Source organism: Hyperoodon ampullatus, assembly GCF_949752795.1.
Source record: "Hyperoodon ampullatus genome assembly, chromosome: 11".
Lineage (NCBI taxonomy): Eukaryota > Metazoa > Chordata > Mammalia > Artiodactyla > Ziphiidae > Hyperoodon > Hyperoodon ampullatus.
In genome coordinates this window covers 59,390,456-59,414,537 of record NC_136924.1, presented here as the reverse complement: position 1 = coordinate 59,414,537, position 24,082 = coordinate 59,390,456, and the positions used below count along the sequence as shown (strand labels likewise).

At 48.4% G+C, this 24,082-nt stretch overlaps 1 protein-coding gene across 1 annotated transcript in view; it reads right to left on the bottom strand.

The window, feature by feature from the left end:
- Nucleotides 1-6,757: 6,757 nt before the first annotated feature.
- Nucleotides 6,758-24,082, bottom strand: part of NCKAP1L (NCK associated protein 1 like) — a gene marked incomplete at both ends in the record, with an annotated part of 44,434 nt that continues 27,109 nt past the window's right edge. Inside the window, 11 exons of the mRNA XM_079715686.1 lie at nucleotides 6,758-6,889; nucleotides 10,825-10,914; nucleotides 13,219-13,328; nucleotides 13,662-13,778; nucleotides 14,687-14,780; nucleotides 18,394-18,474; nucleotides 18,769-18,851; nucleotides 19,003-19,096; nucleotides 19,229-19,326; nucleotides 21,704-21,834; nucleotides 23,345-23,563. Of these exons, the coding sequence (XP_079571812.1) occupies nucleotides 6,758-6,889; nucleotides 10,825-10,914; nucleotides 13,219-13,328; nucleotides 13,662-13,778; nucleotides 14,687-14,780; nucleotides 18,394-18,474; nucleotides 18,769-18,851; nucleotides 19,003-19,096; nucleotides 19,229-19,326; nucleotides 21,704-21,834; nucleotides 23,345-23,563 (1,249 nt within the window). The remainder of the gene's footprint in view (nucleotides 6,890-10,824; nucleotides 10,915-13,218; nucleotides 13,329-13,661; nucleotides 13,779-14,686; nucleotides 14,781-18,393; nucleotides 18,475-18,768; nucleotides 18,852-19,002; nucleotides 19,097-19,228; nucleotides 19,327-21,703; nucleotides 21,835-23,344; nucleotides 23,564-24,082) is intronic.

The window sequence follows — 24,082 nt, the reverse complement described above, 5'->3', positions numbered from 1 at the left end:
GCTCAGCCTCTGTCTACGGAACAGAGGAAGGAGACAGCCCCGCGGCTCAGCCTCAGCCGCTAGCCGGGAGACCCGCGCCCTCCATCCCAGCCCCTTCCCACCTGCGGCTGGCGGGGACCAGCCAGGCCGGTGTCTCTAGGCTCGGCCCAAGCTGGCAGAGCTGCAGTTCCTGAGGCTCCTCCTCTCCCGCTGCCCAGCCGAGCTCTGGGCTCCCAGTCCAAGCCCTCCGCGCCGCCGCCGCCGCCGCCGCGCGCTGCCGGAGCCGCCTCCTCGCCTCTCTCCTCCTCCCCGGGCCGGCTTCCCCTCCCTTTCCCCCCTCCCTTCTCTGCCTGCGCGCTCGTCTCTCACTCCTCGCAGCCTCTTCTCCCCCTCCCAAAGGAACGCCTGGCAGCCTGGGGCACACACAGCCGGCAGCGCCCAAAGGCGAGTGCACGCACGCTGGCGCCGGGTGCGGGAGGCTGCGTGTGCCCCACGCGGGTGGATGTGAGTGCGTGTTCACGGAGCGCAGCGCAGGCGGCGGGCGGCAGGACTTCGCTCTGGGCGGTGCTGTGGGTTCCCTGGGTGTGTGTTTTGAGTTTCTGTGTGAGTGCGTGCCGTTTCAGAGCCGCTGGTGCGTCCCAGGCGTGAAGGAGGGGTCGGGGACGAGTCCACAGCTCTCTGCCTGGGGTCCTGGGCACCCGCTGAGTAAGGCCACCCACCACCAGAACCCAGCCCCAGACCAGACCCTCGCATGTGTGGTCCTGACTTTGAGGTGAGAACTCCAGCGTCTGCTCTGAGTGGCCACGGTATCCCACACCTCTGCCCCCGTTCCCTTAGCGCGGTCTTCCTGACACGCGCCCATCATGTGGCCTTCCCCCTGGGGCCTCTAACTACCCACCTGGCGGGTGGGAGTTTCTCCTAAGCTGAAAGCTTTCCAGAGAGAATTCACAAAAGCAGGCCGCACCCCATCTTCATTTGGCTATAGATAACTCCATAAGGGCCAGGAAATCATTCCTATCTCATCTCAACCCCTGCTGTAGCTTTCCAGTTTATTTCCTCTTATTCTGTCTTCTGTGAAAGAAATCTAATGGCTAAGGGCCCAACACAAAACAGTTTAGCTGCTTAAAACATCTGTAGAATGTATGATCTGGAATTTGAACTCAAGACTTGTAACAGGGCAAAGCCTCTTCCATCAAATTGAGTCCTACCTGGAACTCTGGCAGGAACCACCTTAGGATTCCTTAAACTTCTCCTCCTTAATGACCACCTACTTTGGCATTGGGGAAAATCCTATATAAACAGAAAGTGGAGATGTATTCACTAACGAATCCATGATCCCAGAATGTGAGTTTTAAGTTCAAGAACTCTGGAGGTTGGAAGGAGGGGTGATAAGGAAAAGATATGTACTCCATTCTAAATATCGGGTGGAAGCTCCCCTCATCCCAAGCAATGGAGGAGAAAAGAACAGAAGAGGCAGCGTGAAGAGTCCCAACATAAAATGATTGCCTTCTAGGCAATTAGGTTAGGTCAGGCCTTCAGACCTGACAGGACAGAGAAGTATCAGCAGAACCAGCTCCCAGGAAATACAGAGGCAGAAGGAGAGAGCAAAGTCAGAGATGCAGAAAAAAGCAGAAAGAATACTGAGACTTCAGCCTCTCTGTCCATCTAACTTCAGCACACACTGTTTCCCCTCCTGGCCAGTGGAACTGTCCCAGCCAAGACACAGATGCCTCTGAGATCCGAGTCTAACTCCTACACAATCCAGCTCTCAAAACTTGAGAGCAATCACCTTCCTTATCAACTGAAAAAGAATGGGCTGGAAACCATAATTCTTTTTTTTTTTTTTATTTTTGGCTGCATTAGGGGTCTTTGTTGCTGTGCGCAGGCTTTCTCTAATTGTGGCAAGCGGGGGCTACTCTTTGTTGCGGTGCACGGGCTTCTCATTGCGGTGGCTTCTCTTGTTGCGGAGCATGTCCTCTAGGCGTGCAGGCTTCAGTAGTTGTGGCTCGTGGGCTCAGCAGTTGTGGCTCATGGGCTCTAGAGCGCAGGCTCAGTGGCTGTGGCGCACGGGCTTAGTTGCTCCGCAGCACGTGGGATCTTCCCGGACCAGGGCTCAAACCCATGTCCCCTGCATTGGCAGGCGGATTCTTAACCACTGCGCCACCAGGGAAGTCCTGGAAACTATCATTCAAAAGAACTGCAAAATAAGATTACAGCTAAAGAGATTTAATTAGGAAATTAGGATTAGAGCTAAGGAGCTCTCCAAATTAGGCAGGTATTTCAAGTAGAAGAGGTGGGAAAGAGGCAGGAGATGTACTTCCCGAGGGATCTCTCAACGTTTCTTGTCAACACAGGGGCATATCCCATCCCTGCCCTCTCAGGCCCCCAAGTCCTAACCCAGTTTAAGAAAAGGAAAATTCACTCACACACACACACACAAATTATTCATGAAAGATACTTCAGAGTCCATGTAGTCTCACCCCATCCATTTGACAAATGAGAAACTAAGCCCAGAAAAATTATGTGGTCCCACAGAGTCAGTGACAAAGCCAGGGCCAAGTCTCCTAAACTGTTTCTAGTGCTTTTCTGTTCTGTGGCTCTCTTTCTCTTTCTTTATCCCCGGTCCTGGCATTTAACCTCAACCTCATCCCTCTTGTTTTAATCCAATCCCATTTCTGCCTTACCCTACCTCTACAGAGGTAAGAACAGGGTATGTCTGCTGCATTCATAAGCTCAAAAGACCACCACCGTTCTTCTCTCCCTGTCTTTTCCCCTTGTCCTCCACCCCCAGCTTTCCCAGGCCCCTTCTGCCCAACCTCATCCCTCTCTTTTTCAGCTTCCAAACTGCCTCTGCCCCAGAGACCCTGCCTCCTCACTCCCCTAACCCCAGCCGACAAGCTTTGAGTTTGATAGAGACCAAAAAAAAAAAAAAAAAAAAAAAAAAACGATGCTTTCGCAGCGGGTGGCGGTGACGGCTGGATGTGATCTGCCTCCTACAGGAATGCTATTTAAAGGGGCAGCCTCACAATCCTCTCCCTCCAAAGTGACAAGAGAAAAGCCTGCTCCTCAATCTCTCCAGAGCTGCAAACTCAGCTCAAGTTAACTTCTGACTTCCTCAACCTGCACCCTGGCCTGCTGCTCCTGCTTCCTATTTAGGTGGGAGGGAGAGGACTTGACAACTCATCGAGGTGTGGGGGCTGAGGGGGGATTCATCCTCATCTCCTTTGATGACAGGTACTTAGGAGGAGCAGGAGGCCCTGTGGGGCGGAGGACTGGAAGAACACGCGTCCCCCAACCGCGTGAGTGCATCTCAACCAGGTGCCAGCTTCTTCTCAAAGTCAAACTTTGTTGGAGGAGAAGTGATCTAGGCAAAAGGATCTAAGGTTAGGGAGGTCTTGTCCCTAGCGGGGACCTCCTTCCCTTCTGGGTCCCCGTGCGCAGACCACATTTGTTCTTTTCCTCCCAGGCAAAGTGCCAAAGGGTGAGATCCCCTCGGCCAGGCCCTGGCCCCCCGCACATTAAGGCTGCCCTCACCCACCCACTGGACTGAACAGCGTAGTGGGGGAAGCACTGTTTTTACTGCCCAAAGGAACGGGGAGCTCCTCTGCAAGCATCTCGCCCCAGGTCTGGTGGGAGGGATAATTCTATCTCATTGCCGCAAACAAGTTAATGGAGATTTTAATGAAAACACTGCACTGGTGAAAACGCTGAGGCTAGAACCTACTCTCTGCCTGTGAGACAAAACAATCGGGGTCAGAATTTCTCCTTGATATTCATTCTGCAGTTCCTTTTAGACCTAACTAAAGCGAGCTGGGGATCTGAGAGGAGAAAGCAGTTCATCGTTGATTGCATCCCAGACTGTAAGAGGTCAGAGACCCTCCTGGCCAAGGAAGTAAACTGCCTAAAATGCCAATGGGTCCTGTTACCTCATCTGTCCTTCACCTCTAGACAGTCACCTTTTATTTCAGATGGTAAAGTCCATATGTCCTCACCTTCTCCTGTTTTTGCTCATTCTAAGGTCTCTGGATTCCCTGATGAAGAGGCAGTCGGGGCAGGTAGAAAAGGTCTAGGACTGAATGTCATATTTGGGTCCCAGTTCCAGATGTACTGCTAAACATGTGACGTTCATTAAGTCATTTAACATCTCTGAATCTGCTTACTGGCCTGAAATAGGGAAGCCTTCCCTGGCTACCTTGCAGAATTGTCTTAAGGATGTGAGAGCACTTTGAAAAATTTTATGTGGTAGAGAAGTGTGTGTGTGTGATTATATGTTTATAAAAAGATATTATGTCATTATTACACATATTATGTCTACCCTCTATTCCCCTGCAGCAACTTGTCTTGCTGTCCTCCTTTAGAAAAGGAGGACAGATTTGTGTTGCCAGGATTTAGGGAAGGGGAAGGGGGTTGCAGGAGGGACATAAAAGAACAAAATGAGGGGTTCTCTTCTTTAATATTTATTTATTTATTTGGCTGCATCGGGTCTTAGTTGTGGCGCGTGGGCTCTTCTTTGCGGTGTGTGGGCTTCTCTCTTGCTGTGACACGTGGGGCTCAGTAGTTGTGGCACACAGGCTCTCTAGTTGTGGTGTGTGGGCTCTAGAGTGCATGGGCTTAGTTGCCCCATGGCATGTGGGATCTTAGTTCCCCGAGCAGGGATTGAACCCGCGTCCCCTGCATTGGAGGGCAGATTCTTAACCACTGGGCCACAAGCGAAGTCCCTGAGGGGGTTCTTGCAGTGATAAAACTGTCCTGTGTCTTGACCATGGTGGCGGATGCGTGAACCTACATGTGATAAAGCTGTACAGAGCTAAATACACACAATGAAACGAGTATTGGGATTGATAAAGTGCTGTTGGCAACTTGTGATTAAAAAAAAGATGTAAACATGAAAAAAAAAATCCTGGTTATGATGGCATAGTATAGTTTTGCAAGATGTTACCTTTGAGGAAAACTGGTAAAGGTACACAGGATCACTCTGTATTATTTCTTATGAGTGCATGTGGATTAACTATCTCAATAAATATTTTAATTTTTTAAAAAAGTGATTATGTCTACCCTTTATTCCCCTGCAGCAACGTCTTGCTGTCCTCTGGGAGGCTCCTCTTAGCGATTCCACATGTATATGGAAAAAGGATCTCCCAGCTCCTCAACGAGAAGATCCCAGCAGAGATATAAGAGGGTAAGGGTAGTTGCTCAGATATTTCTGAGCTTTCTTTTCCTCATCAACTTTGCCGTCAGTCTCAGTAGGCCTGACCCCGAATCACTCCTTGGAACATAATGTCCTTTCCATAGCACAGAAGGACAATTCACTGACACACGAAGCAGGACCCTCTGATGCTTCTATCCTAAAGAGTAGACAACTGTTGCTAAGAAAAACTTGTGTATTGATTATGGCTGCCAAGTTTAATGCATATTGACTAAGCCTGGGTCTCGAGAAATAAAGATCAAACACACAAATATCTAAAAATAGCTAACAAATAGCTTTAATGAACTCCGATGGATTTGCTGAAAACCAAAAATCGCTTCCCTTTTATCATGGAAGTATAGACATGACCCTAATTAATCAATTAGTTCATTATATTTGCCCATTCCAACCACTCTAGACTTGTGACATATATGATCTGTTGCTCCAGTCCTCCCTGGCACTGGGTGCACAGAAGTGCTGAATGGGGGCCGCTGTTTCCTGCCACGGAGTTAACTAAACCTAGTTTAGTGCTATCTTAAATGCCCTGGGCTTTGTGACACTTGAAATTCTAATTAGTGCAGAAAAGGGCTAAGCGGAAACAGCTTGTACTCCCTCAAGTATACCTACTCTCAGGGCCCTGTAACCTAATGAGGTCTATGAAATTTAAGATCTAGAAGAGCAATCCCTGCCTGGAGCAACAGCTGCACCCAGGATGACAAGGGGATTTGGGTTGTTAGTCCCTCCAAACAGGGGGGAGGACACCCCCAAACGCTATGTGACGGAGACTCACATGACACTGGTCCAATTAATTGTCCTGTGACCTACAGTTAATCTAGACTGACCTTCTGCTCTGGGTTGTGGCGATGTCCAGGAAAAGCAGGAGGGGTTAAAGTTAAACAGATGAGAGGACTTAACTGGTTACCTACAAGGTGTGGTAGGGCAGGTGAGGTGGGGGGTTGGGGCAGTGAAAACCTCTCAAGAGCATGTCCTCATTGTCCCTGCAGGCTGCACAGCTGGAAGCAGAGGAAGAGACTCACGGCTCCTACAAGAGATCCCACAAGGGAAAAAGGGGTTCCTTGGCTACTACTTTGCAGTAGGGGCAGGCTGAACGCTTGCTGAACACATTTGGAAAAGGAAGAGAGGAGATAATCGTCCTAATGAATGTGCAGGAGACAAAAGCAGCTCCAGTGGGAGGATTACAGGCTCATCATAGTTTAATATGATGATTGATCATCTCTGCCCGCCAGCATTATCCTGGAATAGTGATGAAGGTCGAAGAGACCCATGCCAGTCAGAGCTCAAGCTCTAGTCCCCAGAAGATAGAAAACATACTTGTGTGTCAAGTTTTTTTCATTGTAAAAATTCATACCCGTGGCCCCAATCCCCTAACTTTTTTCCATAAAAAAATCCTCCACTCCCCGCCCCAGTGGGCCCCACTTCTCTATGATATCTCAGCCCTGGGCTGTTCCCCCATATTCCTCTTCACCAACTCTGGCTGATCCTCTCTCTAGTGACTTCACCCCATTCCCACCCTTTGAGAAAATAGCCACAGTTTCCAGTGCAGCATGGGCTGAGGTAGGTCCAAGGGGCCCTTCAGTGGGTACTGGCCGACACTCGGTTCAGGTGGAAGGCCCGGGATACCTCCCGATAGGCATTTCGAAGCAGGACATATGGGAAACAGGACTCCAGCATGTCCAGAGTCAGGAAGGAGGATTCCTCCACCACCTGGAAGAGAAAGGGCCAAAACAGATGAGGACCCCAGGTAGGGCATACCTCAGTGACACCCTGTTCCTCTTCATTCAGTTCCCTGGGCCCTCTGGGGTGCTTAGAGTTACAAGTGAATGGGGTTCCCAAGGCACTCTCCCCCCATTCCTCCCACACTTCATTCCACTCTAGGAAAGCAATGTGGCCTCTTCAGCTCCATTATAATGGCCTCTGTGCCGCTCCTCGGGGTTATATAACGGGCTCAGAAGAAGAAAGCAGGAAAGAATCACTTCTCTAGCAACGGAAAAACTCCCATTCTCTCCCATTCTGGATGCTAAATCATACGTGGGTGGGCAGCACAGATGCAGGTAAGGATGGATAAAAGAGCTAACGACAAAGCTCTGCAGAGAAAGAAACAATTACCACTACAGGCCAAGAAAGAGGGGTCTGGAATCCACAAGGGTCCTCTTGTACTGGGCCTCAGTCTCCTTCCTCCCTTAGTACAGTGCTTGGGGAACAGTAAGGATGCTGCATAAAGGAGCAGGCATGATTAATTAGTTTAATTAGAAGCCTGTGTGCCGCGGTAATCCCTGCAGCCCACAGAGCCAAGCAGAATGATAGATGGAGATACCTGGGTAAGACAGAGGGAAGCGGGGCAGGGAGATATTAGCAGAAGAGCAGCACAGCCTAGCGTTGGGCCAGAGGGCCCCCTTCCCTAAGGAAGGAACAAGCCTAGCGTTGGGCCAGAGGGCCCCCTTCCCTAAGGAAGGAACAGGGTGTCTTTCCTTTGGTACTCTCCTCACCCAAGAGGTTGTGGGACTAAAAACACACTCTGGAGAGAAGTGTCCCATATCCTCTGGCAGTTCACACAGATGGGCCTTCCCAATATGTCTGGTGTTTCAAGTCCTGAAAATTCACTCAGGGAAGAGAATCTACCATCTCTCCTCTAACACGTTTCTCTCCCTGAAGCCCTTTCAAGTTTTAAAATTTGTAAGATACTGCAATTCTCAAACCATGCACACACAATACACACAACAGCCTCAGAAGAGCAGACACCACAGGCTGAAGGAAAGGAAATCTGCCTGTAAAACTGTAGCTCTGATCTTGGGTTGGATGACAGAAAGAATTTCTTGCTACACACAAGACTTTCAAAACTTAAGCCAGGAGAGAGATAGGATCTCTTTTCCAGGACATGACCCTTGGGTACAGGGAAATGAGTGGTGGCTTCAAGAAGACCCACTTGCCCAAGACTTCTATTCTCCACTCTATTAAGCACAGAAAATCCCAGGGCTCCTAACTGGAGGAAATTCATGGTAGTGGAAGCAGCCCTAGAGTGAAGGCCAAGAAATGGGTTCTAGTCCCAAATCTGCCCATGTATTCTGGGGGAGACCTTGGATGTCATCTTTCCCTCCCTCTCACCTATGAATTGTGAGGACTGGACTAACTGCCAGCATCTGATCTGGTTCCAACATCTAGGATTCCATGAGCCTATGACAGAGTCATTCCTTCCCCCAGGACACCCAAGCCAGGAACAATCTGACAGTAGTGGGGATGGGTACTGCCCAGGCTTGGCAGCCAAGACAGAAAGACCCCACAGAGAGAAGTGCCGGCCCAGGATTTGGGGCTACATGGGTAGCCTCTTAACTCAAAATACAGCTCCTTCCCTTCAGTCATTTCCAATTTTTCTGTGGAACCATTTGCATTTAAATTGCTTTGTAGCAGCCTGGCCCTCTGTCTCTTCCCTCCTACAAAAAGTGCCTGGTCCTATAGCTCTGTTCCAGCCACCCTGCAGGCCTGTGATGCCGTAAGGGGCAGACAGCTTCCCACACTTTGGGGCGGGGGGAGGGTGGGACGCAAAGCAGAGGGAGGAGATAGCACTGAGCAGCAATACAGCATCACCTCCAACCTCACAGAGGTGAAAACTGCCCAAGGGAATGAACAGGCGTGCCTAAATCATCCAGAAACTAAACTAAGCAGCGGAGAGAGGGGACTAACATTTATTTAGCCTCTCTTATGTACTAGGCACTTTTATATATACCGTCTCATGAATCCTTGCCCCTCGATCATAAGGATAATTGCCCACTTTCATGGCTGAAGAATCAGTCTCAGAAAGGTTAATTAACTTGCCCTAGGTCCCGCTGCTCTGAAGACTGTGCTCTACCTAGCATACTACACTTGCCTTCCCTCTGCCCTCCTTTGCCTCCTGTGCCTTCTCACCCCTCACCTCACCCCTGCCCCCCCAGGTCCATTCTCTTCTCTTCTCCATCATAATCCTTAATCAGCCCCACCTAGGCCTTTTTCAAGCTGGAGAAACTGAGACACAGATACCACTCAATGCCTGTGTATTTAAAGAAGGAGACCCAGAGGGAGTCCCAGGCTTGCCTGCCCCTAATATTTGTCAGCCTGGCCAAGAGTACAAATGGAAGCCCATATACCATATGACTAAATAAATCAGACAAACTATTCTTCCTTGTGACCTTTGCAATATGTAGTCGTCTCTCAGTATTCATGGGGTACTGGCAGGGGGTTTGTTCTAGGACCACCCCTGGAACTAATTCAGGGGATTCAGATACCAGAATCTGTAGATGCCCAAGTTACTTATATAAAATGGCATAGTATTTGCATATAACCTACAATATCTTCCCATATACTTAAATCACCTCTAGATTACTTATAATACCTAATACAATGTAAATGCTGCATAAACCATTGTAAATACAATGTAAATGCTTAAATAGTTGCTGGTGTGGCAAACTGAAGTTTTGCTTTATAGAACTTCCTGGAATTTTTTTTTTAATATTTTCAATCCACGATTGGTTGAATCCATGTCTGAGAACCTGTGGATATGGAGGGCTGAGTGTACCTTTACGATTTCATGGAAGACAGGTTTGAATCAAGAATTCTTAGACCCCTCAGAGTTCTGCACCAGGATAGGGGGAAGAGAGGGAATCAGCCTCCAGCCTGGCCCCCTTCTCCTCCCACCCCCAGTCTGGGGGATCTGTATACACACATAAACTTCCTGTCTGCACATCTAAACTCCAGCCATACATTCCGTGGGCTCTAGAGCACAGTCTGCCTCGGTAGGGTGGACTTGAAGAAGCTCAGCCCAAGCCCTACAAGTGGGCTGGAGCTGCTTAGCAGAGAATTCTGAGGCCCTAGAAATCTTTAGTGGGGGCTTCAAGGTGGGGCACAGGCCCCAGGTGGGCATGTCCTCTTCCTGTAGGCCAGTGGGGGGCCACTTAAACCCAGGGCCCCAGACAGGAGCCCCTCCTGTCCACGTGTAAGTGCAGCACTAACCGAGGGAATCAAACTTTAGAGCAAAAGAGTAAGCGTGTTGAAGAGGGAAACAGGGTCAAGAGGAAAAGATTTTTTAAAAGTTAACTGGGTCAGAGTTCCCAGAACTTTCTGCCAAAGTAGGGGAAAGGCCACAGCTTGGGAAGACAGAACAGACAGCAGGAGCTGTCTGATTCATGGCCCACCTGGCTCCCTGCCTTACAGCTTTTCAGCTAAAATCCCATCCCTCCTCTGAGCCCCCCTCCCCCTCCCCCAGTTCAGCTGTGTGCTACTCAGCACCTTCTTCGTGGTACTCTTAAGGACAAGAAGTACAGCGGTAGGAAGTGGTCAAGTAAAACCAAACATGTACTGGACAGATAGTTATGGATGAGGGACACAGCTGCCCCACCACGTCAGACTCAAGAACACTGCAGGGAAAGGGGCCCAGTTAGCTAGGGGCTGGGAGGACCCTGTCCTGCAGAGAAGTCCTCGAAGTCTCTACTACCTTGGGATCACAGGACAAGTCTAGAATGTTCGCCAGAACGTAAGGCCTAGGCCTCCTCAGGCAGAATTAAGTTCTTAGTTAATGCTTTTGGGTGATAACAATGGCTGGGAGCCAAGGACCCTGAAGAGGAACCTCCTTCTGGCCCTTCCTCTAACACCAACTTACACCAGATACATACCAAGCCCATGAGCAGAGAAATGGATTCCCGATTTCTGGTTTTAAGCTTGTCAGTCTCCTGGCCCAGCTGCAGGAGGCTGACAGAAGCTACCTGTAAGGGAAGAATTTGTAAGGAAGCAGATTTTTTTTTTTTTTTTTTTGCGGTACGCGGGCCTCTCACTGTTGTGGCCTCTCCCGTTGCGGAGCACAGGCTCCAGACGCGCAGGCTCAGCGGCCATGGCTCACGGGCCCAGCCGCTCCGCGGCATGTGGGATCCTCCCGGACCGGGGCACGAACCCGCGTCCCCTGCATCGGCAGGCGGACTCTCAACCACTGCGCCACCAGGGAAGCCCAGGAAGCAGATTTTATGGTCAGGGTAGGACAGCCTCAGACTACAGAAGTCAACAAAAGATCAGGAGGTGAGTTAAGAAGTGCCGGGATGTTCCTGGAGGCTCAGGGTGGGCAAGCGGCAAATCCCCCAGGTTTCAGAGATGCACACTGCCTCTAAACTAGCCAGTGCAAACAACAGGAGGTTGCTGGGGATGCTGGAGGAGAGGCTGCAAGGGGCGAAGAAAGAACCTGCAGCAGAGGCAGGTAATATTGTATGCCAGCAGATTAATCTCTTTTCCTAAGCGGCCTCCAGACACCACTGTCATCAGACCGTTTACAGCTGACTCCCCACCCGACCAGAGACAGAGCTGGGCCTCTGATTCAGACACAGTGCTCTTGGTATGCTCCTCCTGTCAACTCCCGAATGGCTGTCCTCTTCGTTCACCTTCAGGCCCCCAACAGATCAAAGAGGGAGAAAGGTATGTCACTAACTGCATCCCAGGCCCAGGTTACCTGTATTTAGCAAACAAAGAGGGTAAAAGGGGAAAGGCGGGGGGGTGATTCCCTTGTCACCCCATCTTAGAGATCTGGTGTGAATCCTCTTTCTATCCAAGATGCTCAGAGCCCATTTTGTGTGGCCTGTTGTCCCAGTTTAAATAGAGACCCTCTCACTAAGCTTCCAAGTCCCTGACATGTACTTCTCAGGACAAGAGTGTGATTGATTCCCTAGAGCATATGATCTACTGTTTCCTCCTAAAAGGAGATAGATAAGGACCCAGTTTTTCAATCAGGACCAGGCTTTGCAAAAGAATAAGCTCCCTGTTGCTGAGAATGCTCAAGCAGGCAGTGGGTACTGGACCATGTTTCAGAAGTGTATGGATGGGATTCCTCCACGGAGTATTTAGAATGGGAAGCTCTGGGGCCTCTTTGAACAAAGGAAAGAGATTACTTATTCTGTGATTTTCCAGAGGCAAAACTTAGATCAATAATGATAGCTAGGGCTTCCCTGGTGGCGCAGTAGTTGAGAGCCCGCCTGCCGATGCGGGGGACGCGGGTTCGTGCCCCGGTCCGGGAGGATCCCACATGCCATGGAGTGGCTGGGCCCGTGAGCCATGGCCGCTGAGCCTGCGTGTCCGGAGCCTGTGCTCCGCAACGGGAGAGGCCGCAACAGTGAGAGGCCCGCGTACCGCCAAAAAAAATAAAAATAATAAAAAAAAAATAATAATAATAATGATAGCTACAGGGAGTCAAACTTCGGCTAAAGATAATTTTAACAATTTTTTTCAAACAAATTGGACATAACTTATAGTAAAATCAGCTGCTTGATTGTAAGTTCCAGTCCCTAGAAATCTAGACCAGCGATTCTCAAAGTAAGATCACAGGATGGGCAGCACGAACATTTCCTGGGAACTCGTTGAAATTGCAAAATTTCCAGCCCCACCTCTAATCCACTGAATCAGAAATTCTCCAGGTGATTCTGACTTACAATGAAGTTTGAGAATTTGAAAAAAGCTTGACTTTTTATCAGTATTAGAGTGGAAAAGGGCCTTATAGATTATAAAACTCAGTGTCTCTCCAACTTCACTGTGCATCTGGTCTCCTGGAGACCTTGTTAAAAACAGAGGCCTGGACTCACCCTAGAATATTATAATTCAGTAGGTCTGGTGTAAGGATCAGAAATATGGATTTTAACAAATTCCTCAGGATAATGTAATGCACACCAAGGTAGTGAATCATGGATTGCATTTAATCTTTCTAGTCAATAAATGGGAAAACTGAGGCCCCAAAAGTTTGGGTCTTCAGAGATCACACAACTGCTTAGTGGCAGATACAAAACTAGAACTCAGATTTGCTAACTCTTAGTCCAATGCTCCTTCCAAGTATTTGGGCAGAGGCTGAAACACCAGCTGTTAGAGAATCTAGAAGAAACCCCTGCCTTTCACAAAGTGGCCTCTCACTACTTAATGAATAGGATGGGAGGTTAGGCTCCGAGGCCTGCTCCACAATAACTGTCTATGGATTTAAGTCAAACCAATTCCCACCAGACTTTGCAATCGTCCATTCCTTATAACCTATACCCACTCACCACCAGAAATTCCTTGAGGTGAGTTTCAATGTTCTTGTTGTAGAGGGTGAAGAGGGCAGCAGACACCTGGATGATGGCTTTGGTCAAGCAGTGAATATTGTTGCTGTAACCTAGGTTATTATTGACAGAGAGGGAGAGAAAAGAAAGGAAAGTGAGCCACCCCAGGTGACCCCAGCTAGTAACTTCTCATTTTTTCAGGCTGGGCCATCCCTATTTGACACCAAAAGGACTGGAAGGCATTTGAGGATTAGGAGAAGGATATTCCTATGAAATTTCACTGGAATTGAATTTTAGGAATAGTTCATTCTCGAGTGCTTTTTGAAACCGAACTTTACATCTGAGTCAGAAGTCTGTGTTTTCCAGATAAATGTCTCCATCTCATCTCCCGACCCCAGGACACTAACCTAAACGGCACTGGTCCCTCAAACCTACTCCTTACTTACCGTCCTTCTCAATGCTATAGAAGGAAGCTGGGTCCATGGCAAGGAGGGGGAGGGAAACGGCAAGAAAGATCAAGAGCAGGCAGGCCACCTTATATTCTTCCTCAGGGGATGACGTATCTGGAAAGAAGGGAAAAGGAAAAGAGAGTAAGGTCAGCAAACAGGAGTTTTCTTCCAGGGGGTCCTACTTCGCAGAATTACTAGGAGGATCACATGAGAAACTATCTGTGAAAATTATCTGTAGAGCACTATAGGCAAGTCACTACTGCCGCAGGGGACAGTACTAGCCTCCACTGATAGTGAGAGGCCTGAGTCCTGGAGGCTTCCCCTGGTGACTGAGCACAGCTCTTGGCAAAGGGCTCTGCTGACACGCAGTTTGAGGGCACTCTGTCAGCTACCTGATGGGGTACAGAGGCAGGAAGGAGAGGAAAGAGTCTCACCAAAACCGAGAGAGAAGAGGGAGAGCCAGTCTGGCAATTTCAAAAGGGCTTACTACCACCCCCTGATTCCATCCTATTCTGAGTGTGTACAAGTATGAATGTGCTAATCCGAGGAAATGTGTAATGGAAATATAAGAGACAAGTGTGAGTCCAGGGGAGGAAGTGCATGGTGCCAAGGTGATTACAGGGGAGGGGAGAGCACAAGATCGTTCTGGGGAAATTGGATGCTATACCACACAACTTAGTACGAATTCACGTCTACTGTGTATTGTTCGCTCATCGTTTCATTTGCATTACTCTTATTTCCCCAACCAGGTTGTAAGTTCCTTTGAGCACTTGCTGAGTACCAGACTCTCACTTAATACTTTTTAGCTGATTGACAGATCAACTGATTAGAACCTGACTAGAAATCTAAATTGCCTGTGGAAGTATTTTCTGGGGATTAGAGACTATGCTTTAAGTCTTTCCTTAGCTCCCAGTGTATAACCTCTGAATTCCCAATCCTAAATAAAGGCTTCTTTGAGACTGACATTTTTCCACCCCAAAATAGGGCCCAAGCCCTCCGTTGCCCCCTTTCCCCAATCTTACCAGTTTTCAGATTGGCAATGGCAGCCACCAGAGCTGGGTCAATGTCACAGCCCACCCCTGCAGCAGATGCTAGCTCAAAGACACTCAGGGTCACCTGGTAGAGAAGAAAACAACATTCTGGAGGGTATCCCCTGGAGAGAAGGGCTTGACAGAAGCTACAGGCAGTCAAGACTCCTGGATCACAGATTTTAAACTTTTGGTGTACTATCATCTTTTCTGGGTATTCCTTTCAAAGATCTCCCTAACCTACAGAGGAAAGAGGAAAAAAAAAAAAATCCAGCGCTTTAGCTTGGCATTCAGATTCTCCACAGTACAAGTTTATTTTTTCAACCTTATTTCCTCAAATGCTTCCTACAATCAATGCAGCCAGGGTAATTTATTCACTGTCTCCAAGCTACAACTTACTTTCTTACTTGCATGCTTCGGTTCATGTGCTTCCCTCTTCTAGAGTGTCCTTTCTTCTTGAGAGATGATAGAAAATATATATATTGGTCCCTGCCCCTGGTTCCTGACACAGGGCTCCTAAAACCCTTATAATTTCCTAAGTGATAAAAACACTAGGAGGGCTTCCCTGGTGGCGCAGTGGTTGAGAGTCTGCCTGCCGATGCAGGGGACACAGGTTCGTGCCCCGGTCTGGGAAGATCCCACATGCCGCGGAGCGGCTGGGCCCGCGAGCCACGGCCACTGAGCCTGCGCATCCGGAGCCTGTGCTCTGCAATGGGAGAGGCCACAGCAGTGAGAGGCCCACGTACTAAAAAAACAAACAAACAAAAAACCAAAACACTAGGAGCATTTTTTTATTCTTATGCGGCAACTCTGGGCGTGCTCCCGAACAGCTCCCGGATGGCGGCTGGTCACCAGAAAGACCAAGCTTGGTTAGAAGCTGGGAATTTTCAGCCGCACCACACCCCCACTTCTCCAGAGAGGGGAGCGGGCCTGGAAATAGAGTTAATAATTGATCATGCCTATGTGAAGAAGCCTCCATAAAATCCCAACAGTATGGGGTTCAGAGAGCCTCCAGGTTGAGAACACATTCACGGACCAGGAGGGTGATGCAGCCCAACTCCACGGAGACAGAAGTTCCTGCCCTCAGGATCCTCCCAGACTTCGCCCCATGTATCTCTCCATCTGGCTGTTTATCTTACATCCTTTATCACATCCTTTAATAAACTGGTAGATGTGTTTCCCCGAGTTCTGTGAGCCACTCTAGCAAATTAATGGAAAATAAGGAGGGGGATATTGGAACCTCCGACCTACAGCCTGTTGGTCAGAAGCACAGGTGACAACTCAGGTTTGCAACTGGCTTCTGAAGTGGGGAGTAGGTGCAGACTTGTGGGAGTGAACCCTTAGCCTGTGTGATCTGACACTATCTCCAGGTAGATAGTGTCAGAATTAAGTTTCAGGACACCCAACTGGTGTCACAGAGAATTGGTGTGGGGAAAACCCTCCACACATTTGGTGACCAGAAGTGTCAGAAGTGAAGTGTTCTGTGTGAGAGGAAAAAAGACATGCAGGAAAGAAACACGCAGGAAAGAACTGGGGTTTTCCCTACATAGGAAGGAAAAACGTCTAGAGCTTTTCCTATTTACCTCTCCTCTACTTATATCTAAGTGACACCCACCCTTGAGGCCTAACTCAAATCTCATGTTCTCTATGGAGCCCACCCTGTTGACTTCAGCCCAAGCTCATCTCTCTCTCCTTAACCTGGCACCACTTACTTCACAGTGATCACACACAGCACCTGGTATCATCAGTTTTCTTTTCAGACTGGAGGTGAGACGTATGGCTTATCTCATCAACTAGATTACAATTTTTTTTTTTTAACCTCATGGCATAGAGAGGGGAGAAAAAGGCTTTGGAGTGAGAAGATCTGGGTTCAAATCCTAGCACCACCACTTACTAAATGTGTGACCTTGGCTAAAAGTCACTTAACTTCTTTGAGCCTCCACTTTCTCATCTGTAAAAGTGGGATAATGATACCTACCTCACAGAGTTGCTGTGAAGATTAAATTAGACCACATTTGTAAAGCATCTACCCTAGTGGCTCACAGAGTCACTAAGACACTAATAACCATTATCCCTTTCGCTCTACTTCCTTTCTCTCAAAGCCAGGAACTCTGCATTTCTTTTATCCTCTCTAGGCTTTAACACAATGCTAAGCACATAGAAGGCATTTGGTTAATATTGATTGATTGATTCCTGAATCCCTCACTGTACTTAGAATCAGGTTCCCAGGATGTAGCCCCAAACACCCACCCACAAAGTACTCAGACCCCTTTTGAGGTTAAAAAAAAAAAAAAAAAAAAAGACTTGAAAATGTTCTGAGAGAACAAGGATAACTGTTTCAACAGTAGATAACTAAGTAGAGTATCTTATGCAAAGAACCCCACAGACATAACAATAAACACACTGCCTGTGGTGCCGGACACAGAAAGTTCACCTCAGCCACATTCTGCTCTGCCCTTTATTTAAATTCCCTACTAACTAAATAACCCTGCTCATGGCACCCATGACCTAGGAGATCAGGGACCTGGTCCATGACCTGTGGTTTTCTGGAGGAAGAAAGTGATCATTGAAGGAGCTTCTGTTCTCTTCTCCTAATCTTCTCACCCCTCTGAGGCAGTAACAGAATCTCTGACGGACAGGTCATCCCCGGCGCCACCTGACCTGCTTATTCTCCCAGGCAGGCAGAGCCTAAAGCTCGGAGCTGCCTGGGAGATGCCAGCTAGACACACTCCTGACAGGCCAGAGTGTTCAGCCCCACCACCAACAGCTGCCTGAACCCCAGGCTCACCGTGACACCAAAGACCTGGCCTGAAGGAGCAGCCAGCCCAGTGAAACGTCACTCCCTCAGGGCCCGTGACCCCTTGACCCTCATCATCTGATTTCAGGCAGAGAGAGGAAATGTTCACAACTCTTTTGACCTCAAGGTAAAGGAAGTTTTTTTCTCTAAGTTTTCTTTTTTTTTCTGCTTCCTGTTAACCAGTTTCCTCTTCTCACAGACCTCCCTCCATTAACGGAATCAATTATAAGAGAAGTGCCCTGCCCTGTGCATTTGAAGGCCCTTGTTCCCAGCCTTCAGCTGTATTTCCTGCAAAACATACTTGTTTGTTCTAGGTGATTCAAAAGGCAAGCTGAAGTGAGGTGGGGGAGGGGGAATGGATGTTTAACTTGGGTGCTTACAGAGTCCCCTCCGCCTTTCCCCATCTCTAGAGGAAATGAGGCCCAGGGCAGGTGACACACACACAGAGGAACCAGAAGGTTTCAGAACTAGGAGGAAGAAAAGGCCAGAAAAAGAAAGGAAAATCTGAGGGCAGGCAGGGTGGGTAGGAACGGAAGAAACAAATTTTACAGAAAGTACCCAGGCTCCTGACTAAAGAGGGGACTTGTCTGCATATAGTTGGGTATCTAATTTGCACATCTTAGGAGAAAAGCTGTAGAAACTATCCTAGACCTTACTCCTCTCCCTCCAGTAACGTTTCCCTAGCCCCCCGCAGGATCTCCCCAGGGTTCCCCAGCTGTGCACCCCCTCGTCTGACCAACGCCCCTCCCTCCACAAAAATCTCCCCCAACGTGTTTCTATTCAACTTCTGGCTCTTCTCCCTGCAGTATTCTTCAGAGCCCTCTCTCCCTTACAAGATCCTAGCTCCATCCATTTTCAACAACAAAAATCTCCTAATTAGATTCCACTTTGCACTCTCCCATACCTTGATATCTGTGTCTGGGGTGACAGACTCCTTCAGGCACTCAATGGGACCCATAAGAAATGGGCAGTGGGAGGAGAAAACCTGGAGGAAAGAGAGTACAAATGAGTCCAAGGGACAGTGGCCGGTGCCTCCAAACAGGTGGAAACAAAGAATCAAAAACAAGCCCTCAGCTTAGATAAGAATTTAGCCAGCTTCCCATGCCACTTCTCTCCTCATGTGTCTACGTTTCTTCAGCTCATCTAGCCTCAAAGAACTTCCAGGACCTCTACCGAATTAAGCTCCGTTCTCCTCAGTGCTCACCAACCCTTTCCACAACTTCTCACACAAGCCCTACCCAAGGCTTTATCCTGTGGCAGCCCCTCTCCCCCAGCTCACCTCCCGAAGTCCCTCTTGGGCCATGGCCCTAAAACTGAGGATAACTCCAATGATGGTCATACGCTTCAGCACATTATCAGCCCCTGAGGAGAAAGAAGAACGTTCAAGAAGAGAACTCAGGAGAATGGCCACGGCTTTGCTTCTTCAGACCCAGCCTAGGCCCCAGAGCCCCCAAAACCCATCATCTACAATGCTTTTCCCACAGTTCCTTCTCCCTTTAGGAGACGTGCTCACCCATCAGCTGGGGAAGCAGAGAAGCCATCAAGTCTGCCTTGCTAAAGTTGGATCTGATCTGAACAAGTACATCCATGTTTTCCACCACCAGCTTCTGCAGCCAGGACACAGAGCCATTAAGCACGAAAAGATGAGACCCATGGTACATCTCCCCCCCAGTCTCCTACTCCTACCCTTCTTCCCCCGAGGGCTGGACCTTCTTCCCGGGGGCTTGCTTCCACAGTACCTTCAGCTCCACAATCTGAGAGGTCACATGCCACATCAGGTTTTCACTCAGGAACTTCATGCCATAGGGGCCCAGGAGTTCAGCCAAAGCCCGCAACTCTGGAATAGAGTCACAGAGGTCCCAGGTGGGACTCAGAGAACACTGGTACATTTGCACAATAGCTATAGGGTAACGTGAACACCTTAAGTATTTTTCAGCAAGGAAAGAAAGTGGGAAGTTGGAGAGCAAACGTAGCCTGAAATCCTGTATTCAGGTGACAGGTCTGGCCTGCCTGTGGGACAATTTACCCTCTCCCCACTGGTACCCACACCAAGACGTACCACAAATGATAACTATTCACTTTTCATTCCTATAAGAATCTAGACTTTCCCAGTCCCTTTACATGGCACCTGGGCTTTACGCTTGCTGGACTAGCTGCACTAGCTTTATCAGATGTTAAGCCCCTCTCTGAGCCTCAGTTCACTTCTCTGTAAAATGAAGAAATTAATATCCACTCTGAATACCTCACAGAGTTGATATGATAGCATAATCAGTACACATCCCCAGACTCCCAGTTGTCTTTTCCCCTAAATTCTTCTTCCCTCAAGTCTGCCCCATTACCTTATCCCTCCCTACCCAACCTGCTTCTGGCCCTTTGTGAATTAAATAAAACCTGGCTGAGGAGATCCCATGTTAGAAACACTAGTGACAAATTCAAACAGGGAAGAGCTCCAGCTATGATCTTTGGTTATGGGCGGTCCCAGCAGAGAAAACCATAAAGACCAGAAGTAACAAGAGACCAGTAGAGGAAAGGTGAGTTTAATATAGTTAACAAGAGTTCAGAGGGAAAAGGAAATCAAGGCTCCACACTCAAGTGTTTAAAGGCAGGACTAGTGGATCTCCACCTCTACCATTGACAAAGGAAGTGGAACTGGTCACAGCAGCCAACACAGAGCCTCAGGTGGAATAAATACTAAACATTTTTAGTCACCTATTTACAATAGGAACAACTGAGCTGAGAACTAGAAAAGGATTTCCTAACTGGTCAACTTAGATAATTCTAAAATGGCTGACAGAGGGGCAGAGAGGCTGAACTGCCTTCTCTGGAGAGAAGACACACTGATCTACTGATTTGGATCTGCCAACTCTCCTTACTCTAGTCCTCTCTAGGCTAGTAACCCTAGGGCATCCTTCTCTATCCACCTATCTGTTTTTGCAGCAGCATTGCCCCATCACCATGGTAACCCAGGGAAATTGGGGTGGGGGTGGTAGAAGGGGGAATCAGCATTACCTCCTGCTGCTCCTCAGTTGTCAGAGAGACCTAAAGCTGATTTTAGATGCTGCCTACAGTCTGTGGGAGGAATTGATAAGAAGGGGACATCTGAAGCCTCCAGCAGGTAAAGGGTAGGGTCAGCTCACTGATGGAGTCAGTATGAGGGTAAGAAGAAGGCAGAGCTGGAAAACAGAACTGTATACTCTGACTTTCATAACACCCCCCAAGGAAGGGGAAGAATGGAGAGGGCGGGGTCATTGAAACATCTCCTACCTGTCTCAGATACCGTGCGGGGTCCCTGACTTACACGGAGGTGAGAGGAAGGAGGAAGCAGTGGGATAGTTCATAAATCAGTCAGTCAGTAAAACAAATCTATTAAAAAGGATCTGCATGGCTTCAAGCCCCCTTTAAAAAGAGAATAACTTCCCAACTCATCCACGACACACTCCTCATCTGCCTGCCTTGAGACACAAAAGCACTTCTATACACTGGGAAGCAGCGTGACATAGTGACTAAGCACCCAGGTTCTGGGATTTGACTGCCTTGAGTTGAAATCCCAGTTTTACCATCTATGAATGATGTATGACCTTAATCAAGCTCCTTAACCTCTCTGTGTGGCAGTGTCCTCATCTGTATAATGGGGGTAATAAGAGTACCTACCTCAAGGCTGCTGTGAGGAGTAAAGGAGTTAAATACATGTGAACATTTAGAACCAAGCCCACACTAAATGTCGTCCATTAGCTCATCATCATTATTAAACAGCAGCAATCCAAGCACTAGCTAAGGCTCTAAAACTTATCCCTCAGGAAGAAGATGCCATGATGTCAGACCACTGTTTAATAATTCCAAACATCAGAATGTCCTCCTTACATTTATCCTTTACCCCTCATTATATGTCCTACTCTTTACTCTTTGTGGAAATGGAAAATAACCATTTACTACCCTTCGAAGAATAAATCCTTTCAGTGACTTGAGTGCCCCTGCCTAGCTCCTAACTCCCCTCATCTTCCCTCTCCACCTTCAACCCCCAAGCCACTCCTCAATTCTGGGCCTCACTTGAAATCTCTTTTTACTGTCCCTAAGGTAGAATCTAGCAGAGATCTAGGAGAGTACAGAATGAGCCTCTGGGAAGGTAGGAGAATTTAGATGGGATCCATAGGTTAAGATATCGTATTGAGGGGAAAGGTTCGGCTCCCTGACAGGAGACCAGGCTCTGGGCTCACCAGAGATGTCAGAGAACTCCTCTGCGCTGAAGTTCTGCTCCCCTTCTCTGGGGAGGCTGATGAAGGCCTGCATGGCTGGTGAGAGGATAATGGTCCCACTGCTCGCCTGTCTAAGCAGACTTTCTAGGTACCTACAAGGTTGGCAAGAAAGCACAGAAGATTAGTGTTCAATCCTTTCTCCCTACCACCACCACTGGGCTCAGGAAGAGAAACTCCACCAAAGGCTGGGGTGGGGAGAAGAGACTCAAAGAAGACAGTACAACATTCTAATTAACACCCCAAGCTGTTGGCTCAAAAACAACTGGCAGTAGCGTGGTTCCGCTTTGCCTCTAATCTGCAGGGCATTTGGCTGCGCTGTCAGACGTAATGGTGTGCACGCCCTACCACCTTTTCCAGCTACTGCACGCCCCTCACCCTTGGCCTTCCTCTGTCAGGTGAGACAAGCCTAAGCTGACAAGACAAAAATTCCTACTAATTGGGCTCATCTGAAATAAACTTAGCCTCAACCTCTCCAATGAGAGTGTTGGACTAAGGGCCTAGGACCCTGGAAGCAGGTCTCAAGTCAAACCTCCTGGACGGAGAGAGGCCCGGTGAACACTTGTCATCCAGTCTCCAAATATGCCCTCCTGACCTCTGGGCAAGCTGCAAAGGCCTCCAGCCAGTGTCAGCAGAGGGTGTGGCAATGCCTGCCACTCACCCAGGCACTAGCTCCGGGCCTAGGTCTTACAGAAGTCCCAAGCTAACCACGGGTAGGTCAAAACCAGCACTCAAACGTGAGGTTTTTTCCTTTTAATTTGAATCAGTTGTCAAATTTTTGAAACTGAGAGATTTTACATTAAAATAAGGATTTAGTGGGGCAGCGATCAGATGGGGCTAAGTGGTGGCCACCGCCTTTCAGAGGGGCATGCCCTCTCCAACTATCCAAAGTCGCCACCTAGCCCACAACACCCATTCACCTTACCTGCCAGGCCCCTGTTGGCATTTTATTGTAAACCTTGTCTCAGTCTTTCCCCCTCCTCAGGGGGTTCTTTGCAGCCGGGCTCCTGCCGAGCTGATACTGGATTAAGAACGCCACCCAGTGGCTTAGGGAGGTAGGAATCCAGCTCCTCTCCCCATCCTTAACCCTCAAAGGAAATACTGCTGACCCCTGCCTCCTCCAGTCTGGGGGAGGAGGCTCCTTTCGCTATGAAGAACAATCTACTAGACACGACATGGTCATGTCGGGAGGTAAGGAGACAGTGCTCCGGAGAGATGGTGTGAGACAGAATGGTCTTCAGGGGGAGACACTGGACAAAGAGAGAAACAAGAGAACTTCAGAAAGAGGAAGAGAGATCATTTGAAATGAAAACAGTAAGAATCCAGAAAAGGAAGGTTAAGAACGGCAGATTAAGAGGAAAAGGGCCAAATTGTTACAGAGTAGATCAATGGATGTTACATGGAAGCTTAGAAAGAGACCTCATGGTGGACAGAGGGGATCTGAGTTTGCCCCAGCTTACAGCTCCAGTCCTCGGGCAGAAACAAGCTTCTGTTTGGGGGTCTATGACCCTAGGAGCTAAAATGCCTGGTCCCGAGGTCCTACTGCATAAAGGAAAAAGTGCTAACAAAGAAGTAAGGCAGTGAGAGAGGATAAGCAACACTGACCAATTTGTGTAGAGAGTGGTGATAGTCTGTTCCCCACACGAGTCCAGTGGCTGCGTCTGCTGCAGGAGGGCATTGCGGATGACTCTGGACACATCTGCACCCAAAAACTGGGCCAGTGACTTTATGAAACTGATGTACGCTTTGACTCCTACCAAGAGCTCAGAAGGCCTGGCGATCTCCTGGGTTGTGGCATTGTAGCCAGCCAGCCACACAATGGCTCTAGGTGACAAAAACCATAATCACAATCATAATGACAAACATAGTAACAGTTATCACATTTAAACTGTGTTCTGGGTGCTGTACTATGATTTAACTACGTGAATTATCTCATGTAAATCTCACAGCAACCCAATAAGGTAGGTACAATTATTATCCCCATTTTATGGATGAAGAAACTGAGACAGATAGTAAGCCACTTGCCATCTGTGAAGACCACACAGCTAGCAAGTGGCAAAGCTGGGACCTGAATCCAATAACATTTGATTCTCAATCACCATGCTCTTCTGCCTCCTCTGGAGAAATTAAATCAGGTGGTAAAAGACCTGGGCTCCCAATTGCCATCTAACTGTACGTGCTTGCTTACAACCTCCTGCACTCTCAGGGCCAGCATTTGTCTTTTCTCCTCAGAAAGAATTAGTTCCAATGACTGTCAGAAATGGAAAATCACACCCAGAAATCTTTAGAAGTGCAGTGCAATCCCAAGTGGCCACGGGATGCCAGGTGGAGAGAGAGTACACT